Below are 24756 nucleotides of genomic sequence, written 5' to 3' on the forward strand. Positions count from 1 at the left end.
TTTTGAAGACCCTTTAGATGCAGGGGAGGGGAATGTCTGGCCTGCGGGCCGTGTAGGCCCACGAAATCGGTACCAGCTAACATCTCACAGAGTCAGCCTGCCCAAATACAACAGGCTAATTTTTAAGATGATAATGTTGTATAGCCTGAGAACGATGTAAATATCCACATGGCCCTTGGCAGAAGAAAGGTTCCCCACCCCTGCGAGGTAGAAATAAATGATCATAATAACGGTAAATAAAAAAAGAAACAAATTTGTTTTATACATTCCTGAGTTTTTCAAGCACATATTCTTTTTACAGGCTGAACAACAGGACAACGAAAGATACTCAGAATAAAGTCCAGTCCCAAGGTTGGCCTAACTTTCTGGTATTGTTTTGTGGTTTGGTTTTTTTTATATTTATCTTTTTACATTCTTCCCCCTCCCAAACGAAGCTTTTAATGAAGAAAGCACACCACTGAATCTTGCTTTGAGACCCAAAGTGTCCCAACTTACTATGGGTCGCACATCCAATGAGAAGAGCTTTTACAGGTGAGCCCCTCCGGCCGGCTGGCTGTCTGGAATGCATCTTAGATCAATGGCCTGTTGGACTCAAAGAAGCCATCCCAAAAAATTTGTATAAAAAGATTTATTGAAATTTATCAATGACAAACAGACATAAAACTCAAAAGTTTGGCTCTTCTGAGGGGGAGGAGAGAAACCGGTGCAGATGTTCTTTTGTACAGATGAAACACGGGCTAGGAAACAACACGTCACTTCTAAAGCAATCCAGAAGAGGGACATGAGAGCAAACCTGTACATTCACTAGGAATTTGCAGTCATTTCAGATTGCCACTAGGTAAGAAAATACAATTTTGCGTTAGTTTTTCCGTGCTCAGGTGTATGAAAAAAAAAACCCAGCCGACATGCAGCAACACCTCCTGCGCTTAGATTTGTAAAAACGGTCTAAGCACAGAAGTATGTGTGGAAGAATTCTCTAGTCATTTTGTAAAACAAAGCGTTCTAATATTTTACAGAACAAGAGAGGACAGTTTTAAAAAAATCGTTTAAAGAGGCTGACGTTTAAGGGTTTGCTTCTTCTCTTTTCATTGTAATCACCAAATCCGTTTTACTCACGAGCCTGCAGTTTTCAGCTCGCTGGCTCAGAGCTCCTAAGAGTGACATCAGAATCTTCTTCGTAGAACTAAGCCCACCACCATCTGTGAAGAGGGAAAGGGAATGAGAGACGGGGACCGTCCCCCAAACAGTGCCAAAATACGCCTTTAGGTTGCTATTTAAAACCAGGGCGTTGGATGCCTCTAGCAGGCCCGAGAAAGGCAGAAATCACGTGAACCAGAACAAGAGGTAAGATGTGGCTGGTGCTCAGCCCCGACTGGGCTTCGAGAAACCACACTGAGGCCAGCCACGGCCTTCCAACCAACTCGGGAGACTGAGGAAATACCAGGAAATGTAGGAGACCTCCAGACCATCCTCGTTGAGAGTAAGGAACAAATGCTCACTTGGTGTGTACTCGGCTATTGCAATTACAGGGACAAAAACAGACACCAAAAAAAAAAAAAAAATAGGGGAAAAAAATAAAAAGAGTGGCAGTAAAAATAGTATTTTATTCCACCCCCTCCCGCCCACCCTCTCCCCTCAACCCCCAGTACACTTTCCCCCTCTCGTTCCCACAGCAACGTTACAATCAGAAAAAAATAAGTTTCGGGGGCAGGATTTGGGGGGGTTAGGGTAAAAACAGTCAAATCACAATAGGAATTTTTCAAAATAGGTTATCCACTTAGTCATCTTCTTCTCCCTCATCTTCAGGTTCTCGTTTTCGCTTCTGACCCCTTTCTTCTTCTGGAAGAGTAAGGAAAAGATTAAACACTCGTCCTACCCCTAACTCAGTCCACCCAATGGAAAACCAGGGGACCATATCTCTAGGAAGCTTTGCCATCCCGGCAAACTGAGGCAGGACATCTGCAAGCCAGGCAGGCACCTGCAGCCTCAGATGGGCATCTTCTGCCCACTGTCAGGTCCTGAGGACCTACACCATCTAGTGTCAACTGAAGGGGCCAACCGCTTACCAGCCAAGAGTAAAAAGGCTGCCATACCACCAAGATGTTCTTCATCTTCCTCATCGTCTACTTCCCAGTCGTTATAACCTTCTTCATCCTCGGAGGAGAGAAGATGCACGCCAGACATCAGAAGTGCCCCCGGGCCACAGACCTGCTGAGGAAGCCACTTTCCCTGACACTGACCTCAAAAAAGGCAGGGGTCGTCCCCAGCCTCTCAGAGCCCCACACTATCTCAGGATGAGCCTAAAGCAGACATTCTTTTGCATCAAGGACCCCTTTATAATTCTAGAAAGCTTTAAACCCCTCCCCTAGAAAATACCCCTACCACATACAATATTTGCAAACAATGTCAGGAGTTTGTGGGTTCTATCCCTAGGGCAAGAACTGATCTGAAGTCCCTACAACTCAGGTAGCTTTCTAATCCGCTGCTCTTTTAGGAGAACAAGTTCCCAAGCCAACTCTCTGTCATGTAAAGTAGGACATCTTTTCATCTATCCTCAATCTAGTTTTGGCTTCAAGGAAGACCCCAGTTTCAGCAAACCCAGACTCCGCGGGCAAGTCCAACCCCGCCTTATGCAGCTGTCACCATCTTGCAAACTTGGACCTCTTGGAGGGGAAGATAAATTCATGAGCCCATGAGGACATCATCCCAGCTCCGTGAGATCCAGCAAGATGTGTGACTTGCTTTATGCTGCTTCTGATGGCACATGTTAGTTAAATCTCTGCATGTTGAACTGTTTCTAAAGCATTGGGTAGCCCACTGTTTAAAAAGAACTTGATGATAGACTTCTTTTTGTCAAGGGAAATACCCTTTTATAATGTCACGCACGAGTGCCTTAATCAGTCTGTTTGCTGAGACTTGTGTGTGTATGTGGAAGCTCTCTCTTACTAGAAGCTGGAATCTGCAGATGGTCAACGAGACCACACACTCACCCACACCCACCAACCCTGCAGCTGCAGCTCCTGTGGCAGGAAGACCAAGACAAAAAAGTCCATTTGTCAACATGACACTGCCCTGTCCTAGGGGGACCTGTCTTCCCAAGGCGTCAGCAGTGAGCCTGCACCCAGGGAGAAGAGCAACCCCACTGCAGACCAGGCAGAAAGCGAGCAGATCTCACCGGCTCCTCTTTGCCTGGGCTGAGCCGGCGGGGAGATCCTGCCCCAGCGGGTCTGTGTGCCGGCGGTGTCTGCATACTCAACGCAGAGACAGAATGGGGAGAAGCCAGGTCCCTGACTACACTGTTATCATTTTAAACCTCTCCACGTCTAACTTTTATAATCAGCAAGAGCTGATACAGAATTTTAAACAAATCATGGAAAATAACTGCTATAGAAAGACAAAGAACACCCAAACACAGGACCCAGCACACCGAGCCGCATCTCAGAGAAGGAAGGGTGAGAGCCTAGAACAGTAAGTGGCCAAACATCATTTTTGTCAGACACTGTCCTTAAGTGTTTACTTATAAATTACTTTATCCTCTTAACAATCCAGAGTTGATCCCTATTTATAATCCAGGTGCCTATTTCACCGATGAAAAAAATAAAAGGCTCAGATAGGTCAAGGAATTTGTCCAGAAACACACAGTTAAATTTCTGTGCATTATTACCACTCACAGACAAGTCACAGAACTTGTCAAAAAACTAGGAACCACCCAATGTGCTAGGAAAAGGTACTACTTCCTTCCACTGTGTGCATGAGACCCATGTCACTCTGATTTGGGACCCAGCAGTGTCTTCACTACCCATCAATTAGTTCAAGGCAGTGTTTGATTTTCCCTAGTGCACAGTGGGTGCTCAGTGAATTAACATTTGAATGCAGAAAGGCAGAAATGAGAGCCAGGCTTACCCCAGCAGGTGCGGTCCCCTCTTTACCTCCTCCAGAATCCCCTCCTACCCACTCCTAATCCAGCCTCTCGGGGCTTGCTACGAGTGAGGCCTCTCCCAAACCAGCCCAATGGAGTTCCTGAAAGGGACTCGTTTCCCCAGCCAGGACTCCTGAGCGGCCAAAGGCTGGTCACTGAGGCATTTAATGGGCCTGACTCAGAGGCAGCAAGCAAGAGGGACTCAGGGAGATGGTGCTCCCACCCAGCTCAAGCACTTACCTCTTCCTCTTCACTCACGTCCTCCTCTTCACTTTCGTCCTCTTCTTCCTCATCCTCTTCATCTTCCACTAGCTGAGCATCCTCATCATAATCTTCCTCTGTGCAGTGGAAATGGGGACAAATGGACGTGGCAGTGAGCTGCCTCCTCCCTCACAGCACAGGCCCCAGGCTCATGGGCCTGGCAGGGTGGTGCAGTCCTCAGTGTGCTCCGTGTGGGGCCCAGGACCCTCACACCCCCACCCAAGCCCCAAACCTGGATGCCTTAAGGTGACTGAACACATCCTAAAGTGACCTAAAAGATAAGCACCCTAAAGTGGCCGGAAGGATAAGCCTGCCTCCCCCACCTTTACAAAAATGAACGATCTTTTGTGGAGGTTGAGACTACAGAGAACTTGAAGGATCAGAAGAACAAGTCACAGGGCCTAGGAAAGCTGAGAAGTCAATTCATTTCGAAAGAGCATCTATCTCTGGCCAGTTTGGCTCAGCGGTTAGAGCATCGGCCTGCAGACTGGAGAGTCCCGGGTTTGGTTCCCGCTAAGGGCACCTACCTTGGTTGTGGTTTGTCCCAGGCCCTGGTTGGGGTTGTGTGGGTGGCAGCCACTCGATGTATCTCTGTCACATCAATGTTTCTCTCTCTTTCTTCCTTCCTCTCTCCCTCCTGCTCTATCTGAAGATAAATCCTCAGGTGAGGATTAAAAAAAAAAAAGAAAGAGCATCTAGCCAAACTTCTGGCTTTAAAGAAATCTGAGGCAGAAGGGAGAAGTGACTAGTTTAAGGTCACACGCCAATTAGTCCAGGCCTGAAAATCTGGTCTCAGGACTCTAGCCCTGTATGCTGCCTCACGAGATGTGAGAACTGAGGCAAACAAGGTGCATGAATATCTTGCAACATACTCCCATCTAACAAGGAAAAACAGAATCTTGGTCTGAGTTAATCAGGCAAATGTTTCCACTGTCAACTTGACTCTGGCCACGAAGACCTGCAGAAGAGCCACATTGTGCTGGTGACATGGGAAGAGGAGAGGACGTGCCCTTTCCTTTCCCTCCTTGCAACCCTGGCTCCTCACTGCACTGCCAGGGAAGCTACCTGCAGCCTCCACTTCCCCAGGCCCCTGGGCTCCGGAGTCCAGACCTCCAAGTCCTGGACTGTGGCCAGGTGGGCTGCGGCCACCAGGGGGCTCCACAACCTCTCCAGCTCCCTGACTGGACAGTCAGATGAGGAAAGAGAACCCTCAGACCACACCCCCCCTTCCTCAATCCGCTCACCCCTCTCTGGGACAGTGTCTGAGTCTAGGGTCACACTTGACACTGTAGACTTTCATTCCCAGTGGGACTTTGGAAAGCAGAGGGGAAAAAAAAATCAAAGTAAGGATTCAGCTAGAGAGTTTTCAAAAAGTTACTATACAGTTAGAGTCTCAGGATGTTTCTCTCGGGCTCATACAGTTCTTTTAGGGGAGTCCCTAATGACACAGATTAGGGACACTGGTAACACAGTAGACAGCCCTACCGCCCTCCGCAGGTTTGGGAAGAAGTCGACAGCCGTACCCTCAGCAGCTGGTGGGGACCTCCCCCTCTGTAAAGCAGGCAGAAACCCCAGGCCTGCCCTGGCCTTCCCCTCAGCCACCCACCATCCTCCTCCTCCTCCTCATCGTCCAGGCCCTCTATAAAGCCCTCGGCGTCTGAATCGGGGGCCTCCTTTTCGTCCTGGTCGTAGCCATCGAGATACCGGAGTTGTGGGAGGAGCTTGAACACGTTTTGTCGGTAGTTGTTCAGGTTGGTTACCTCACAATTGAAAAGGTCTAAGATCTTGAGGTTTTCTAACTTTTTCTGCAAGCAGAAAAATAAAGTCAACAGTGAGCGATTGTGGGAGGCAGGAGAGAAAGGGTAGTGGGTAACAACCTGGAAAACAGGTGTGGACGGAGGGAGACGGTGAAGAGCTAAGGCCGCAGGGGTAAAGAAGCTGACTGGGTCCTGCTCGGCCACAAGGTCCACTCAGACATGTCACCCTGGCGACGGGCCTCAGTCTCTTCACCTGCAAAATGAAGGCTTGGACTTTATCTTTGAAATCTTGTCCAATGCCAACACTTTTATTCTGTAATTACAGCTTTGCCTCTACAGTAACCAGCTTGAGATTAAGGTGAGGCTTTGCTGCCTGCCCCTGTGACTAAGGGGCCAGAAGTGAACTAAAAAGGCGACAGGCTCCAACAAAATGAAGTCCTGCTTCTTATAACGGTAACAGGAGTCCACACAGCACTTTGCGTATTAACTCAATTCTCCGCAGAAGCCCAAAAAGGTGGAAATCATTTTTCACTGGTTTTCCAGCTGAGGAAGCAGAGGACTGGGGTTTGACCAGGCAGCCCGGCTTCACACCTGTGCTGACTCTGCAACGCTGTCTGTCAGACAGGACCAGAGAAAAACCGATGGAGGATCCAGGCTTTGTCCGTGGTACTTAACACACTTGCTTTGTCAAAGCTATCTTAGAGGGTTCCAGCCCCTATTGTTCCTCTTCAGTGCCTGAGGAAACTGAGGCCCAGGAAGGGAAAGGGTCACACACTGAGCAAGAAACAGCTGCACCTGGACTTCCTACCTGGCATGTCGTCAAGGCACAGGTACAAGAACACCCTGTCCCTGGCCCAGTCCTTGTTCCACACCTAAAGCCACTGTCCCGCAGGGTCGATGTCAGGAGCTAGGGTGCTCTCTCGAGAACTCAGGATAGAGAACTGTTTGTTCTCAGCAGAGGGTCAAGGGAAGGGAGGGACTCTGGGCTATGGGCTGGTGGGTAAGCCCAGCACCCCAACCAAAGCAGTTTCCCGCCCTTCGGAGATGAGTGTGACACATTAGTCACACTGATAACTAGGGAAGAGGAAGCTACAAAAACATGTGTGGTCTGGGCGGGAGGAGTGTGTGTGTATATGTGTGTGTATCTGACCTCTAATCATGACTAATTCAATCTGATCTCTAATGATGACCAATTCACAGTGTTTTATACACTCAGCCCCTCACCTCCCAAACACATACATATAGACCTTCAAACATTTTTACTTTTGTTATGAAATTAAGACTTTCAGGTATATCAAAATAGTTTTGCTTTCCCCTAGATCAGGGGAAGACTTGAGAAGAAGCTCCGTGGGAAGCATCTTCCAGTGGCTGACCCCAGTGCCACAGATGAGCAGAAAAAGTGTGAGCTTCAAACATGCCAGCTTCCTGCTCTGTCACCTGGCCCATCCGCCAGCCCTCCTCAAACGTCCACAGAGGGCAAAGAGTGCTTTTTGGGCAAGAACCCTACAAACCCAGCTGAGGAATGCCCCAAGCTCCACCCTATAAACACAGAAAAGGGAAACTTGGCACAAGCTCCTCAGGGCCTGTCCCTGATTCTAAGGTACATGGCTTATGAAGTGACTCTTAGGTCACTTCAATATATTTACAATAAGTATGTTTACTTTGTGTGCTAGTATTGTGTTTTTCAAAAAAAAAAAAGTCTATTACTGAATCAGCAACACATCTTACAGTTGACCTCCTGAAAAATCAAGAAGACAGTCATCCAGATCCTGCTTATGTAAAAACTTATTCTGACCATGACTTGCCCTTTCTGGCCAGTAAATCGTGCAGTTTGGGGTGTGCTCAGCTCCAAGGGGACAGCAAAGGAAGGCCTGCATGAGGCCCCCAGACCACATACTCCTCTGCCATCCCAGGGGCCAGTGTCAGGACCAACCCCTCTCCCACTCTTCAGGGACCAGCCTCGGGCCAGTGACCCAAGGAGAAAATAGGTGGGCCATCTCCAGGGTCAGCTTAATTCCTGGATGGATCCTCCCTCCCTAAAGAGGCTGTGACAAGGAGCCTGAAGAAATGACAGCTCGAGTTTTCCAAGCGAAGCAGACTCTGCCCAAGGAACAGCACTAGGCCGGAAACTGAGACCAGGCTCCTATTCTTCACCTGACTGCCAGTCTGGCTGTGTGACCTTGGCCAAGTTACTTTACTTCTGTAGGCCTCAGTTTCTCTATAGATGAAGCAGAAGTAGTTGCTCAAACTCTATCTCATAGTACACAGCGAGAGTTCAATGAAGTCAAAAAAGTAAAATAAGTGGAAAGAAAAAGACACCAACTCAAGTGTAGCATTCCCTGCTATCATGTCAGCCCCGCCCACCTCCCCCCTGTGGAGAAAGGGAAGGACCCAAATGACTCACCAGTGGCTCTATTGTGCCGAGGTCTTTAATTTTGTTGCCACTTAAATTTAGATGCATGAGGTTCGGACACTTTTCTGCCAATACTTCCAGGCCCCCTGAGATTCTGTTATCGCTTAGTTCAAGCTAAACAAGGCAGAGAAATAAAAAGCAGAAACAGCTCTTATAAAAGGAAGGTGCTCTGAAGACAGCAGGGAAGGGTAAGTCGCCTCGGGGAATCTTAGGCGCATGGGGCAGTGGCTGGCTGCACCTTCAGTATCGCTCCCTAAACACAAAGTGATGACCCTTCCTCCTCCCCACCCCCACCCCCTACACGAGGACACACACATACACACTCCTACACTCTATTTACCTTCTTAAGTTTGTTTAACTTTGGTAAGTTTGCGACTGAGGTGAGGCCTACGTTGATTGTACTTAAGAACTCCAGTTCTTCAAATTCATTTGTGAGGCCTTTGATTTTGCCTTCATTAGACCGACAGTTGTCCAGGATAAGCTCTTTCACCTGGAAAGGGAGGGACGGTGTGAACGGAGGCAAGGAGCGGGCCGAGGCAGGAGAAGGGGTCAGGCCTCCGTAGAGGGCAGGGAGCGAACCCGGGAGCAGCCACCATACACTGAAAACACCCTCTGGAGCCGGGCTGCATGTGCCCACCCTGCTCTTTCTGCCTGGGGTCGGGCTGAGGTGGGGAGCTGCAGAACCAGAGGCCACTCCAGACGGGGGGGCGTGGCTGAACTGCAGAAGACAAGTCACTGAGCCCTGCTGCCACTGGCAAGGGGGGCGACCTCATTTCAGCCCTACCATGCAATAATGCTACAGCCTCCGATCCGAGCTCTACTGTGTGTGAGGGGCCTGAGCCGCACCCACACCCATTCATGGTTCAGGCCTAACCTGGCTCGCGGCCAGCTCCTAATTCCCGTCCTCAGTCCCTGGGTCCCCTTCCCCTCCATGGGTCTGCGACCTTCCTGCTGGCATACTCCCTCCCTTCTTGCCACCAGTCATAACCTGTCCACCTGGCCTGGGTTTGTCACTGTGGTCACTGCTTGGCATACCCCAGGGTAGGGACAGCCAACTAGGGACTCCTCCAACTCCCTATTCGCTAGACCAATGCTGTCCTCTGGAACTTCCTGTGACGAGGAAGACCTTTGCACTGTCCAAGAGGCGCACCTTCAGCCATGCGGGCCAACTGAGCACCTGCAATGTGACTAGTGAGACCGAGGAACTGAGCTTTAAATTTTTTTGTTTTATTAATGTAAGTGTGAAGAGATACATGTAAGCTATCATATCAGATATCATGGCTCTCAACTCTGCCCTTCAGGGTTACCGAGTAGAAACGGAAGGAGAAAATGGAAATCCACAAACCAGGATGAACCCCTAATAAAATGCTGAGGTCAACAAAGTCAGAAAGTTGGTCTTTGGAGGCACCTCTGTGGCTCTGTCCTCCGCCCAACTCTCTGGAGGCAGTTTGTCAAAGTAGAGGTCTTTGATTCTCTTCTCTTCTAGGCTCCTCTCCTGGGCCCCGAATCCTTTGTTTCTAATGAGGTACAAGACTGATAAAAAGTTACCCTCTCACTGGGTTGTTAGAAGGTAGACTTTGCTGAAGGTGAGATACCAGGTTTCAGGAGAGATGGTAGGGAGACGAGCTCAGGAAGAGTAATCATGTCTGTGGCCTGAACTAACCCAGGGAGTCAACCATTGAGGCCAGAGCACTGGCCCTCCAGGCAGATGCTCAGAGTTACCCACTCCTGTCCCTGAACAGCCTGATGGTCCCCTGGCCTCCCAAAGCTGGCAGGCACCTTAAAGGTGATCCCTCCTGGCCACACCTGGTGCCTGACCGGCCTGTTCCCCGCAGCCTCCAGGAAACATATACTGCTGATCCCTGGCATTTCTCACCCACGGGTCCCACGGTACAGGCTTGTCCTTTTGAAAAGCAGCCCCACACTGTCCAAAGGGTCATTCCTGACCCTCAGAGACTTTTCTTCTCAGAGATAAGCAGATGAGCCTTCTAACTTGTCTGCCAGGGCTGCCCCTCACCCTTCCCAGCAACTGGCCAATTTGCTTAACTTTTCCCGGCAGGGTGTAGGCTGACCATCTTGCCACAGTTCTCCAGGTGCCCCTCCTATTGGGGCATCTCTGGGTCAAATGCCAAATTGAAGGAACAGACATACAGCAGGCCTGCAGTGCCCCTCCCCAGTCCACCCTTGTCAGTGGGCAGACTGGGGGAGCTCAGGGCACATCTGGGACCCAGGAGCCTACAGCTGTCCCGCTCTCTTCCTTCCTGGTGGAGAGATGCATGCGGTCAGCCCAGGACAGTGGGGATTTGCAAGGAGGGGCAAAGCCAGGCACGGCATTCACAGCTCCCAGCCAGGAAGCTCTGGGCCTAGGCACTGGCACTAAGGCCCATCTTTTCCTGTCCTTTCCCACTCTCTCAGTCCCCAAGAGAGGCCAGATGTACAGGTCAAGTCACCTTCTCAAGGTCAGGGGCAAGAATGCCTGGGAATAAATCCTACCCTAGGGTAGGAAATCAGTGCAGAGCCAGGAAGCCAGGCCTCAGAGGAGCAGAGCAGCCCGGGGAGATCAACTGTACTGGGGAGGGAGCACCCCTCCTTAAGCCTGTAGTCAAAGCTGGAGTCACAAAGCCCACCGTCTTCTTTCCACTGTTTCCTTGGAAGGCCTTGGGAGTTCTGTAAGCTCCACCAAAGAGACAAATATGAGAAGGGATTCCAATCCACCCTCAACGATTTCAGACGTGCGGTTTTTCTAACCGGGTCAAGGGCTTCTCCTCTTATAGACATTAATCAAGAAGGCCCCAGAGATGGGAGGAGGAGGTGCTGGAGAGCCAAGGGAATTCCTCCCAGAAGTCGACCTCTTTCCCGGAGCAGCACAATGTTGCCTGGGAATTCTACAGACAGAGGATCCAGTTCCAGTACCACACCCAAATTGGTGGCCATTCCTCTCAGGACCAATATGCAAGTAACTACTCCTGCTTTAATAATAATAAGCATGGGGTCTTCCCTGAGCCTCAGCAGACACCCGTCAAGTGCTTCACCCAGGGCATACTGAATCCTCACAGACAACCACCAACCCTAAAGCGCCAGGAGTTAGCAAGGAGGGTGTCAACTGGACCACAGGTCCTTGTGGGCTCCTGATGACCCCCCTGACATCCCCAAATGTAGTGCACAGGCGTTCCCAGAGCCCCAGCTCAACAGGACAAGCTGCTCCCCTTTGGCCACCTGCTCCCCTTTGGCCCCTCTTTTAACTGTTCCACCAGCTGGGTGGGAGCCGCTCCCAGCAGTCCCCACCCTGGTTACACTTCCTCAGTAACCAAAGCACAAAACAACCCAGTCCCTGCTCAGATGAGCCCGAAGTCAGGGAGCACAGAGCTGGAGAGGGGCTGGGACCTCACTTCCCAGGGAGCAAGAGGCTGTTCCCAATCACTGGGGAGGGAAGCCTGTGGTGTTGTCTGAGGGCCAGTTGTGTGGGTGCTGTGGGATCCCCAGGGTTTCTGCATTTCCTTCCGGGTGGGGGTTTCAGCACTGTTTGGGGTGAGATTAAACAGGAGCAAGGTCCAGGCTTCGACCCCAGGTTGCTAATATCACCAAAAAGCACAACCCACACACGGGGAAACCCACTTCTACTTTGTGGGGTGATGTATCACACTGGAGATGGAGATACCTGTGTAGTGTCTGAAATGGACCAAATAGGAAAAAACAAAAATGTCACCCCAAGAGAAGTCATTCCGCTTACCCCCTGCCTCCAACAAGGGCCACACTTTCTTAGAGCTCCTGAACGAGGACAGGGGACCGGTGACCGTGTTTTGGAACCTCTAAGCCACCCCAGTGTTCCTTAAACCACCCTGAACTGCCGCAACTGCAGGGCTCCCTCCCACCTCTGCTTGGCAACATGCTCTAAACAAACCCTTCCATGTGAAGAGAGCATCCTTTTGACATTCATGGGGCATTCTACTTTTAAATAAGTAAGTAAGTAAGTAAATAAATAAATAAGGCCCATTTCCTCCTGCCAAATCCTGGGTGTGAGCTAAGTGCAAAGTTAAAATTAAACTGAAAATTTGTATGTTGGGCTTAGACAATCTCCCGATTCCACCGGCCATTTAAAAATATCCAAATGTGGCTACTCTCTCTCTAGTCCATCAACTGGGATGCTGCTGCTTGTATCTGGAGCTCTTCAAACACCCCAACAAACAAAGCTACATGGGACCCTATGCTTCATGCCTCAAGTACCAACACCCCATACTCCTCCCCAAAGAGACGTGCCTGGGGCACTGAGAAGTTCCCTAGAAATCAGACTGTCCAGCTCTGGTATTTCCTGAAAAACCTGTCCCTAAAGCAAGAATACAACGGCCACTTCTCACCGCTGGGAGCTGAAAGGTCCATGACCAGCACGAACACAGCATTGCTCTGAGGAACAACCCAGTGGTTGTTTCTAAACTGGAGCTCCAATTTGACCACCCCTGTGCTCCCAACACTGCAGCCCTGGTCACAGTCATGTAAGTCACTCCAAGCCTGCTCTGCTTCCAGACGGGGCCTCTGTGACAGTGGGGACATTGGACTACTGGGAATAGGCCTCGAGTGGAGGCCAAGGACCCGGCTGGCTGGCTGAACCCTGACTCTGTCCCCGAGATCCTAGGCTCTGTCTCTGCAGAAAGGGGATGATATCTGTTTAACCTATAAAATGTAAACTCCAGCCTAGAAAACATTCCTGGCTTCTGGCCACCGCCTGGGGGGAGGAGGGTTCAAGTTCCTAAACTGACCTAAGAGGCCCTCCACTGAATCTCCCCCCACTCCCTCCAATCTCGTTGCTCCCTGTCTCATCCTTGCACAAGGCTGCCCTCCCCAGGAGGCCTTTCCCGCACCCCGCTCTGCGCATCCCAGGGCACCAAGGGCAGCTGCTGCATGAATCATTTAATCATGTATTAAGCATCCGATCCGCATAGAGGTCAGGGACTGTCCTTCTCCATAATCAGCCTAGCGGGGAGTGAACACCAAAGCAACTGCTTAACAAATGTCCAGTCTGTTGTGCCAGGCACAACCTAGGCACAGGGCATACAGAGTAATTCAAACCATCATGAAATTTACAATGTAACTTGTCCAAGACAAGCTGAAAGAGCCCTACCTTCTATAAAGAGCAGCGGCAATGTTTTTCGGTGTGCCTTGTACCCCCTAGACAAGCATAAGCTGCGAGGAGGCAGGCAAACTGTGCACACGCCTGACCCAACCCAATGCTCTGCCTGCCCATTAGAAACCCCTCTCTCCAGATAGGGTGTCCCCGTGACGTTGTTCACCTGGGCCAATGCTGAGGGGACACAGAGGCAGGCGACAGTGAGCAGGAGGTACAGTGACTGGCTAGGAGGAGACGAACAGCTGGTAAACAACAGTCCGGTGTACCAGCTAGTAGGCCTGAGGCTGAAACCACATTTTTCAAATGCCTCCACCCCAGAGATGACGGGCATACTGAGGACCTAGAAAGACCAAGAAAGGTGACACACTCCACATCAAAGCCAGGACTGGCCATATACTTTGTAGGGCCCAGTGAAAATGAAAATGTGAGACCCCTTCCTCAAAAATCATTAAGAATTCCAAGACAGGGAGAACAGCGCATGAAACCCAAGACCAGGGCCCTTCTAAGCACGGGGCCCTGTGGGACTGTGCAGGTCACATGCCCATGAAGCTGGCCCTGATTTAAATGGACAGCTTGGGCCTCAAACAGAGCCCTCTGAAGGCCAGAATCGGAGAGAAGGAAGCTGACTGAGAACTGCTCTTTCTTTTTCCAGCACTTCCTGAGGCAAGGTGGGGAGGTGGACAGAAGGCAGTCTCTGGAGTCCAGATAGACCTGGCTCAGGTCCACTCTCCACTTGCTTGCTCATCTCACCTCTCCCAAGCTCCCTGCAAAATGACAAGAGTGCCTGTCACCTAGGGCTGGGTTAAATGAAATAATACTTAGAGCAGCCCCCGCTGTGGAAAAAGCCACTTTCCTTCTTGATCCATACTCACCTTTACTGCTGTGTCCCGTCAAGGCACAACAATAAGAACAAAGGCAGGCCAGCAGACCCATTACCTCGGCTGTCTGCTCGTGGAACATACGAGGCCTCTCGACATTTTGGAGAACTAAGATGGTGCACCCAAAACACACCCTCTCGATTTTACATCCACACCTTGTTTTGATTTTTCCCCTCCGCTAACCTCAACCCTTGGTTTTCTTTTTCCACTGAACAAGACTTCAATAAATATGTGTAGCTTTGGTTTCGACCTTGTCAGTCCCTGACCAATTTAGTTTTCAGGTTCCAGCCTTGCATAGAAAAGAAGACTCAAATCAGATTGACCCCGTGTTTTTTCTTTTTCTCAGTGCTCATGGGTTTTAAATAGGTCAGCTTTTAAATGGGCCATCCCCTGCTGCAGATTTCTAGCTAGAAGGCCAGACTGTTTGAGACTCCAAAGTAGAGGGGAAATGGGTTTCTTACCAAAGAGGTTCGATTAGAGTGATAAATGCTTGTGATTTTGTCATTTTAACCATAAAATCCAGTTTTGCTTCACAGTCAGTATGACAAAACCTGCAAAAAACAGTGAGGTTCCATGGGGTAAGTCAGGCTCTGGGAGAAAAGTCAGACATTTCGAAAGCCAGAAAGGCCTTTGGGATCATCTAGGTCAGTGGCTTTCTGACCACAACTCAGTAAAAAACACATTTAAACACTGACTCAGTGCACACATTGTTGTGTGCGTACAGACGTACACAATGAAACAAAATTTACCCTGTTAAAATTGCTCTTTACTATTACATTTTAAAAATTTAAATGTGACCCATAGTTTGCAAAATACTGGTCTAGTTTAGCCCTTCTTTTTCCAGAGGAAGCAGCAAGGCCCAGGGTTTGCCGAGAGCCCAGGAACCTGGGGCTGGGCGGTTCTTCTGCCACACCATGTACGCTGCGCTGCTGCTCTGATCAAAATCACAGTCCTCTGTGGAAGACCCTGGAATCAGCCATGTAGCTTTCAGTTTCCGCTAACAGGCGGCTATTCTGCAGCCTCGATGGCAGCTAAGACTCAGGTGTTCACACCTCTTAAAGATCTTCTAAAATCGTAACTAAGGGGCAGGGCCCCACAGTACTTTAAAATAAAATTAAAAAAATCTCTCTTAGAAAAAAAGCATCTTAGTGTCTGGATTTTGTTTCCTACAATAGAGCTCTGGAGGCACGGGTGGGAGCACATGGCCTCAGGAAGCCGGTGACGCCATCCTTATTATTTTAGGGAACCATGAAACACAAGCGAGGCGCTGCAGCAGCGGTAATTAAGCTGTCCGCCGGCAGGGTAATAGGCTGTGCGCCCGCTGGGGGAGGGCTTGCATTAACATAAACCCTGTGACTGGCTCCCTTGCTGCCTGGAACCAGCCTCACCTCCTCCGGAGGGTGTGGGGAGGTCTGAGGGTCCTTCTGCCAAGACAGAGGAGCTGGTTCCACTGCAGATGCTTCCTCCAGCCAGAGGACAGACTCTGGGCAGTAACCACCCCAGGACCAGCCAGGGTGGGTGTAGGATCTGGGCTCTGGGCCTGACCAATGGGCCTGTTTAGCTTGTGAAATTTAGCAAGGCTGGGCCCCTCCCTGATGTTATGCCTCTGCTTTCCTCCCCTAAAACCATTTCTCCCTTTCAGCCAGTAGTCCACTTTAAGGACTTGTCAGTTCCACCTCCCCCAGGAAGCTTTCCTTGATTGCCTAAGCCTGCACTAGCACTGCCTAATTTAAGAGCATGTGAAGGGAAGTCTTCCCAGAGCAAGGGAAAACAGGCCTAGAAGGCAGTTTGGGAGCAGTTCAGAGGGGGAGAGATGAGGCTTTTGGAACTGGTGGATGACATGATCAATTGAAAGGATCTATCAGACTGCATCTTCTAGTTGTCCCTTTGCACCTTCAGTAGGTTCTAGAAGGTCTGAAGAAGTAGGAGTTGGAAGCACAATCCAGTGAAGACACTGGTCCCATCAGGTGGCATGTGAATGTGACCAGAAGGGGGAGAAGAAGCACGGAGGTGTGGTGCAAAGGATACTTGTCAGGCAGTCTGACCTGGACGCTGGTGCCCACTTTGCCACTAACTTGTTTGTGCCCTAAGGGAAGTCATGTCCACCTCCTGGACTTCTATCAGTCCCCTAATCCACGTAATGAACAATGGCACCTGAGCACAGAAATGCAATTCCTTCTGGCTCCAAAATCCCGTAGTACACACACACCCAATCTCAGTCAATGTTCTCCAAAAGTAGGTGGGACATTTCATGGGCTAAAAAAGACCAGAATTCCTCACTAAGGGATGACAGAAAGGAAATCCAGGACACTGGGCAATTATCCTGATAATTACTGAAATGCAAAAATCAATCACGTAGTCTCTTAACACACACTTGGGTCACAAAAAGACTCCCCAGAAGTCTGGGGTGTTAGGTTCCAAATGTGGAAGTCTGGCCTCCTCCCATGTGGTGTGATATCCTCACAAGGCATCAGGGAGCAGGTACCTCAGCTGGTGGGGTCCTATTCCCTGCTCAGAAACGCTGCGGTTCATTAAAAAAAACTCACACCATCCACATTCACACCTCATCAAAGAGCCAGAGCACTGGCCCCATGCAACAGAACGCCATGAGGAGACTGAAGGCCTGGAGAGCAAGGCGGGTAAATACTGGTCAATCTCCCTAAAAGGCTGCTTCGATCATGTCATGTCACGTCCCATCAGTCCCTGTACCAAAGCCTTTACTGGCCATGGGGATCAAGTGTAAATCCAGGAGGATTTCCAGCCCCCCAACCACCAATGCTTCCTGGCCAAATCCAGTGCCTTCTCCAAAGGTAGTCTCTCCCCGCCCCACTCCTCTGCCAGACTCCCTGACCTACAGCAAACCCTGCGACACCACCTGGCATTTCTTCCCCGTGTTACAGTTTACAAAGCGCCTCCCCAGGCATCTTCACATTTACCCTGTCTGTAGACAAGTAGAATTCTACCCATCGTATCCCCTCCAGGGAACTTGTCCCTGTCTACCAGGGCCCTGAGAACGGCTGCTCAGCCACAGGACATCTGGCGGTCTATTCCTGCTGTCTCCTCCAAATACAGCCTTGCTAAGGTCTGAAGTCTGTGTCCCTGGTTCTCTGCCCAGAGGGGCCAGCTTTCAGTAAACACAGGTCACTCAAGCTAGAGGAGGTGAAGGAGTCGGGGTGGGCAAAGGCCGACCCCTTATTTACTTTCTGAAGCAAAATGCCCCACTAATTTCACTCTTTGGCAAGTCAACAACAAAAATTGTAATGACTTCCTGGGCCCTCTGTCCCAATGAAATGATGTGGTTGATTTTGGCTCCTGTAATTAGATTCAAGGATTTAAGCCTGGCTGGGCTGGGACCACTTGTGGACAGCTGCAGAGATGCCACCAGAGTCCTTGGGTCAGCAGGGTCTGAAAAGGGGGCACAGCCCAGGGTCTCTGCCATGGGTGTGGTATGGACCATGACGGCTACCCACTCCCTGTGAGGCCCTGAATGGAAGAACGGCCTGTAAAACAAAATTTAATCCACTTCCTCCGTTTTACTTCTCAGAGATTCATGAGCTGGCAATTCAAAGCCTCTGTCCAGCCCAGCTCACCATCATAATCCATCTAAGAAGACACTACACCATTCAGACTCAGAGGCGGAGACACTTTCTACAGCCATAGCATTAGGCCTCTGCTGGCTTTTTAAAAGTGCTTCAGAGAATTAAGGGACCCCATCATGGCCACTTCTGGAGAACCAGTGGATCTAATCCAGCTTCTCAGGCAAATGAACCAACCTAGTAATTCACCCAAGGTCAAAGTTAGCCCATTGTGAAATCAAACCTTGGGCCAGTCTCGAGTTTCCTAACTTAGGGCCCATACCCCAAAGTCACAGGCCTTCCCACAGTTCCACAGTGAACTCCTTGGAGCCAGAGGAGCCAGAGGAGGAAAGAGAAAATAGCTGTTCAGAGAAGAGCCCCCTGCCTGAACTCAGCTTCCCTCCCTTCCTCCTCACCCCAGTAGGGCTAGAGTGTGTAAGAGGCAGGAAGGCTAAATGGCCTTGGAGATGAAACCCTCAACCTTGGCCTCCCTTTCCTGCCAATCCTACCCAAAACAACAAAAGCATCAGCAGTGACAGAAACAGAGCAAACACTACTGCACTGAAACCCTAGTGTCTGACCACCAATCGGAAACCACTGATTTGGGCAGAAACAAAAAACAATCATGCAGAAGAACCTAAGGCCAGGGCTGAAAGTTCCTTCTATCCAAGGTCACCCGTAAGAAGCAATTTAACCTTCGTTTTTTTCTCCCTTAGAGAAACTGTATGTGCAACTTGCCCAAGTCTGTAAATTAAATGTTTATGGTAAAAGTATTGGGGATGAAAGTATAAGAAGTGCTAAGAAGATGCCCTAGACGGTTTTGCTCAGTGGTCAGAGTATCAGCCTGTGTACTGAAGGGTCACAACTTTGATTCCTAGTTAAGGGCACATATCTGGGTTGCAGGTTCAATCCCCAGCCCTGGTTGGGGTCATGTGGAAGGCAACCAACTGATGTGTCTCTCTCACATTGATGTTTCTTTCTGTTTCTCTTTCTCTCTCTCTCCCTGCCCCTCCCTCTCTCCCGCCCTCCCTAATTTCTACTCTATCTAAAAATCAACAGAAAAAATATCCTCAGCTGAGGGTTAACAACAAAAAGAAGTAAATGTTAGTTCCATATGTCTAGTAACTAACTGGAAGAGGGGAAAATGGAAAGAGAGAAGGAAGGAAGGAAAGAACGGGAAAGCAAGGGGCTGCTGGAAGGGGAGCAGGATGAAACACAGGAAGGACAGGGAGAGACAGACAGACCTGAGAAAAGACACAGGCAGTCAACAAGAGGGCAGACAGGAGGAAGTTACAAGGTTTATAGGTTTGCTTTACTTCCAGAGTTCCACCCTCTTCACCTGCATTTTGGTGATAGAACTTTACTTATCTTTACTATTTTTTAAAACAGAGTTGAGTTCTTTGTTGTTCACAGACCTACAGCTGCTTTAATCTCAAATTCTAAAAAACAAAAGCTTTATAATCTTTGTCATTCCTGAAGAGTCCGGAAGGGGCTAGACTACTAGAGATGATGTAATAAAGAATCTAACGATTAGTCTTCACCAGAAGCTCCTCAAGGAGGTCCCTGCCAAGGTGGTCAACACAGGCAAGGCCATCCCGGGCTGAGTTGACAGAAACAAGTGGGATAGCCAAGGTTCCTTGGTCAGGGTCCCAAAACACTGTACTCCATGGGACCAAATCTCAGTTCTGAACCTCGAAGCAGAACAAACTTGAGAAAGGCGACCAGAGTGGGAAGGCATCTGAACACTGACACTGGAAGAGCAATGGAAGGGATGAGACATATTTAGGCTGGAGGGTGGGGAAGACTCACGATCTCTATCTTTCTCCAACTATTTGAGGGAGTGTCATATGCAAACAGAAATTCTGTGTTCCTTGGTGGTTCAAGAACTAAGATCAGTGTGTAGGAATTACAAAGTGGCAGTTTTTAGCCCAAAATAAAATATAAGAGGGTATTTAAATCATTATGCTGTCCCACAAAAGAATGGGCTGCTCTGCCCTGGCTGGTTTTGCTCAGTGGTTAAAGTGTCGACCCACGGACCAGAGGGTCCCGGGTTCGGTTCCCGCTAAGAGCATGTACCTCAGTTGCAGTTTGTCCCCGGCCCCAGTTGGGGTCGTGTGGGTGGCAACCAGTCGATGTGTCTCTCTCACACCGATGTTTCTCTCCCTCCCCCTCCCGCTTTATCTGCAGATAAATGCAAAAAGGTCCTCGGGTGAGGATGAAAAACAAAAAAAAAGAATGGGTTGCTCTGGGGGGAAAAAAAAATCAGTGAGCTCCCTGTCCCTGTAAAGCACAGGGCCTAGAGGCTACTAAGTGTCTGCAAGGAGCTGCACGCGTGAACAGTGCTGAAAGACGGTCAGATGAATACTGCTGCATGAAGCACTGCAAAGAGATGAGCCTCGGGTCTTTCCTTCTCTTACAATGCTATGGTTTGATTCTTTCCTCTTCAAAGAGTTACTTATTTAGGCCACAGGTTCCATCTACTCAACAATATTTACAGTATCTATTATTACATGCTGGGCACCTCTGCTAGACATAAGCGATATAGCGGTAAACAAAACTAGGTGCCTGGCCTCATGGGCTTACAGTCTAGTGGGGGAACAAGATAATAAACCAATAATTGCACACATCTGGGCATAATATATATAAATGCTACAAAGAAAGAAAGGGGGAGGACAGCAACAAGGGATACTCCTTTAGAAAGGGTGGCCAGGGACAGCCTATCCAAAGCTGAGCTTTCATTGGGGCCTTGAAGCCAAGTGAAGACAGAGGGAAGAGCCTTCTGGGCAGAGGGAACAGTCAGGGCAAAGACCCTGAGGGTGGGGAGGGCGTGTGCTTGGCTCTTCTAGGGAACAGCCAAGATGACAGGTGGCAGCAAGAGAATGTATGGAAGAGAAGGGAAAGGAAGTGGTGGTGTGAGCATGGGGTGGGGAGAAGGCAGCTGCCTGTCACCCATCTGGGACAGATTGCATGTAACTGCTGGTAGGGTGGTGGGTTTCATAGGCAGTGGCACTAGCATTGTTTGGACCACGGCATAGGGGGTAGGACCTAAGTCCCAACCACAAGCCTGGGATTTTCCTTGCCCTTCCTTAAAGGAATAAAGAGAAGAAGCTTTATTTAGGATTGTACTCATTCAATATCTCCAAGTAGCAATGGGCTACATCTCTGAGAAATATCCTATGGCAGAATGTGCTGAATATGAGTGTTTGGGTACATGTGAAGTAGTCAGAAAATCTGGTTTGGTTCTGGGCTTTACCACTTACGAACTGTGTGGATTTGGGCAAGACTTCACGGAGGCTCCGTTTCCTCATCTGTAAAATGGGGAGAACTCCTACTAATCCCATGATCTCCGTGGGACCAGAAGAGGTAAACTGCTCTCCTGGAGGGGATGGGGGAGGAACTTTATAAGCAAGTGTCTTACTCAAGACTTTACCCCCAAAAAGCAGAGACAAGGTGTTATGCATCTTTGATCCCCCCACACTACCTTACATGTAGCTCTCACAAAATGTTTGCTGAACTGAAAAGCATGAAAAATAATATGGGAAAACATTCTGCCATTTTTTTCTTCCTATGAAATAGCAGTTTGCCAGAATGCTCCAGAACAGTCTCTCTTCACTGTAATCCTCCACTTTGGGGGAAGAACCAAGTGAGTCACATCAGGGCAGGGCTCTCAGAGGATCAACTCCCAGGAATGGGGACTGGGGCACCTCTGCAGAGGGCTCCTTGTTCTCCACGCCAGCCCTTCTCAAACAGCCTGAGCTGATCCAGGTCCCAGCTACCAATGGAAGGGACTATATACCATCTTAGGACGGGGTCAGGGTCTCCTGGAAAAGCCTACAAATGCCAGAGAGTCATAATATATACGACATTCCACTCCACACGAAACCTTGATCTAATCCAATTCCCAAGATAAGTAGAATAGCTGGTCCAAAGTCACTTCTGTTATTTAGAAAAAATTGTTTTAAAAAGTAACACTTTCATTCTCATGGTTTCAAAACCAAAAAGTATAAACAGTTATTTCTCCCTCCCGTCCCATCCAGTTAACCGTCTCACCAGGGTTTGTTTACACATAAAAACAAATTCAGAACCTTATTTTTCTCCTTTTTACCCACATTAGCATACGAGATACTGATCTGTGCCTTGCCTGTTTTCTTGGAGTTTAATTTAGTACACAAAAACCATTCTTGTTTCTTGTTCGCATTGTGGTCCAGTGTGTGGCTGTGCCATCATTTTTAACCCGTTCCTTACTAGTGAATGTCTGGGTTGCTTCCAGTCTTTTGCCCAGCTTATTAATCAAGAAGCCCACTTCTGACCTACAAGGGCACAGGGCCTTGGAGTCCTCCAATCTGATGGACTCACCACTGAACCTATGTGGGCAAGTTACTTCACCACCATTCATTCAATAATAATGCTACTCCAGAACCTACCAAATGCCAACATTTCTTTAAATCTTCCCATTTAAACTGATTAAACCATTCAGCTATGCCCATCAGGGTACCAGGCACCAGGGATCCAGTGATAAAGGTATCCTTGCCCTCTGCCCCCAGGGTCCAGTCTGGGAGGGACTGCTACAATACACAGGGGCAGTTAGTTCAGTGTTCCTTGAAGGCCATCTGATTCCCCATCTGAAAATGGGCAGCCATACCTACACCTTAGGGGTGTTCTCAAAGATCAAAAAAGTAATACTTGTGTCCAGCCAGTGTGGCTCAGTGGTTGAGCGACGATCCACGTACCAAGAGGTCACCAGTTCGATTCCCGGTCAGGGCACATGCCCAGGTTGTGGGCCCGATCCCCAGTGGGGGGCATGCAGGAGGTGGTCAGTCAATGTTCTCTCTCGTCGATGTTTCTATCTCTCTAATAGTAATAGAGAAAAAAAATTTTTTTCCTAAATAATGCTTGCTAACTACCTAGCATGATGCAAGGCTAATAGTAGGTGCTCGATAAGGGGTAAAACCTAATTCCCGTACCAAAAGGGGGTCTGCTGATGGCAAGGGCAGCGAGGTACCCCAGGCAAAGCACACGGCATCCCCATGCCTGCTCCACGACTCTTTTCTCATAGGTCAAAACACACTACTGCTTGTTTTGAGGCAGCACCTCTGCCCTAATTATGTCCTAGCCCACTTTTCCTGGAAAACGGCTTGGCCTTCTCCCACATTCCAGACCCTCTTTAGCATCTGAGGCTCCCTGGCATGCTTCTCATCTGTGTGTACAAGCCCTTGTGCACGAAGTAAGTCAGAGCCTAAGAGGAAATCCAGACATATTCATTAAGGCCCTGGCACAGAAAGGTAAGGGCAGGCACACAAAAAGTGGATTTCACGGGGATTTCCCCCAACAGGATAAAATAATCATTTAAAGGGAAAAAAATCTAAAGGAGAAAAATAATTGAAACTTGCATTTATTTTGTTTACTTTAGTGTGTATTCTATTTTACAATGAAATATTTTTAAAAACCAAAATTTTTGGTATTATCTGTCCTGCTTTCCTACAGAAACAAATGCAAATGATCTTACGATACAGAAAAGAAACAGAAGCCAGGAGACCAGAGTGTCTCCATCCTATCAGCAGCCCCACAGTGGCTGGGAGAAGGTAAGAGGTCAAAGTGAAGATTCGGGGCTCTGTGCAGAGCTCTGAAGTCCATGGCCTGGCCTTGTACCCAAGCACAGCTCCTCAGTACTATCTGACCTTGCCCCAATTACTTAACTAGCTTTCTGAACCTCAGTTCCCTCATCTGTTACAGTGGGAAAGATTTCATTCATTGAAAATTTTTTTTAATCTTCTCCTTAGGATATGCTTATTGATTTTAGAGAGAGGGGAAAGGAGAGAGGGAGAAGGGGGGGGGAGAAACATGGATGTGAGAGAGAACATCAATTAGTTGTCTTCCGATAAGTGCCCCAACCAGGGACTGAACCCACAACCTAGGTATGTGCCCTGACCAGGAATCAAACCTGTGATCTTTTGGTATATGGGACAATACTCCACCAAGTGAACCACACTGGCCAGTGCCAGTCTCACTCATTTTGTAGTACTTCTGTATTGATTAAATAAGAACAAACAGGGTGTCTGGCACATAGACATTCAATAGTTAAAACTAAACAAAACTTAGAAAAGATACTTTTCTCAATATTTAGTAAAAAGATGAAAATCTAGTACCTTCCTTTTAGAAGCTCAAAGCAGAAGAGTAGCCATCAAATTATTCAGCCCACATAATACTGGAAAGCTGGCTCGCTAACAGGCTAATTAATGAAGTCTTACTTCACCAGAAGCTCCTTTCTAGATGAAAACTATCAGCCAATTAAGGCTCATCCTTGTCCTTGGAAGAGGTGGGTTAGGGCTGGATTTGTGACCCGAATTAGCTGTGGGCTTCTCCCCCTCAAATAAAGCCTGGGGGCCCTGAGTCCCGCCTCACCACCTTTGGTCAGAGGCATTGGTGGGTTCTCCCTAGCCCACCCAAAGGCATCTGGACCCTCAAACTAAGTGGGAAGGCCTGGCCCAGATGGAATCCAAAGTAGCAATAGGGGCCCCTCCAAGAAACTCCGCTATTTTAAAAGGGCCAATGGAAATCCCACTGTGACAGGTAGCAGGAGCCTGTGGTTACAAAAACTGGGCCATATCTCTGCCTAGGCAGGCAAAAGATCAACTCCAGGTGGTGAAGCCCTTGCCTGGAGGGCTGACTGGCAGTTGCAGATGTGTTTAACATCTCTGCCCCCCAACCCCAACACCCAGCCATAAATGAGAAAATAAATCTATAGTACAATCCAGTTAATAAGTACAATCCAGAAGTATAAATTTTTCAAAGTGTGAGTCTCAAGAGAATAATAAACCACATTCTGGGATG

General features: G+C 48.8%; 1 protein-coding gene across 7 annotated transcripts in view; it reads right to left on the reverse strand.

The window, feature by feature from the left end:
* Window positions 1-1646: 1646 nt before the first annotated feature.
* The window catches only part of ANP32A (acidic nuclear phosphoprotein 32 family member A), a 38189-nt gene continuing 15079 nt past the window's right edge, over window positions 1647-24756 (reverse strand). The window contains exons 1-7 of one of the 7 annotated variants that reach the window (XM_036255988.1): window positions 13636-14795; window positions 8691-8840; window positions 8342-8464; window positions 5787-5985; window positions 4160-4257; window positions 2094-2154; window positions 1647-1839 (exon numbers count right to left, since the gene is read on the reverse strand). In XM_036255988.1, the coding sequence (XP_036111881.1) occupies window positions 1778-1839; window positions 2094-2154; window positions 4160-4257; window positions 5787-5985; window positions 8342-8464; window positions 8691-8840; window positions 13636-13803 (861 nt within the window). In that variant the 5' untranslated portion in view covers window positions 13804-14795 and the 3' untranslated portion in view covers window positions 1647-1777. Of the gene's footprint in view, window positions 1840-2066; window positions 2212-4159; window positions 4258-5786; window positions 5986-8341; window positions 8465-8690; window positions 8841-13635; window positions 14796-24756 lie in introns of those variants that run through there. The other 6 variants (XM_036255981.1, XM_036255964.1, XM_036255972.1 and 3 more) reach the window with 6 other exon arrangements.

This window comes from Molossus molossus, unplaced genomic scaffold (assembly GCF_014108415.1).
Source record: "Molossus molossus isolate mMolMol1 unplaced genomic scaffold, mMolMol1.p scaffold_m16_p_1, whole genome shotgun sequence".
NCBI lineage: Eukaryota > Metazoa > Chordata > Mammalia > Chiroptera > Molossidae > Molossus > Molossus molossus.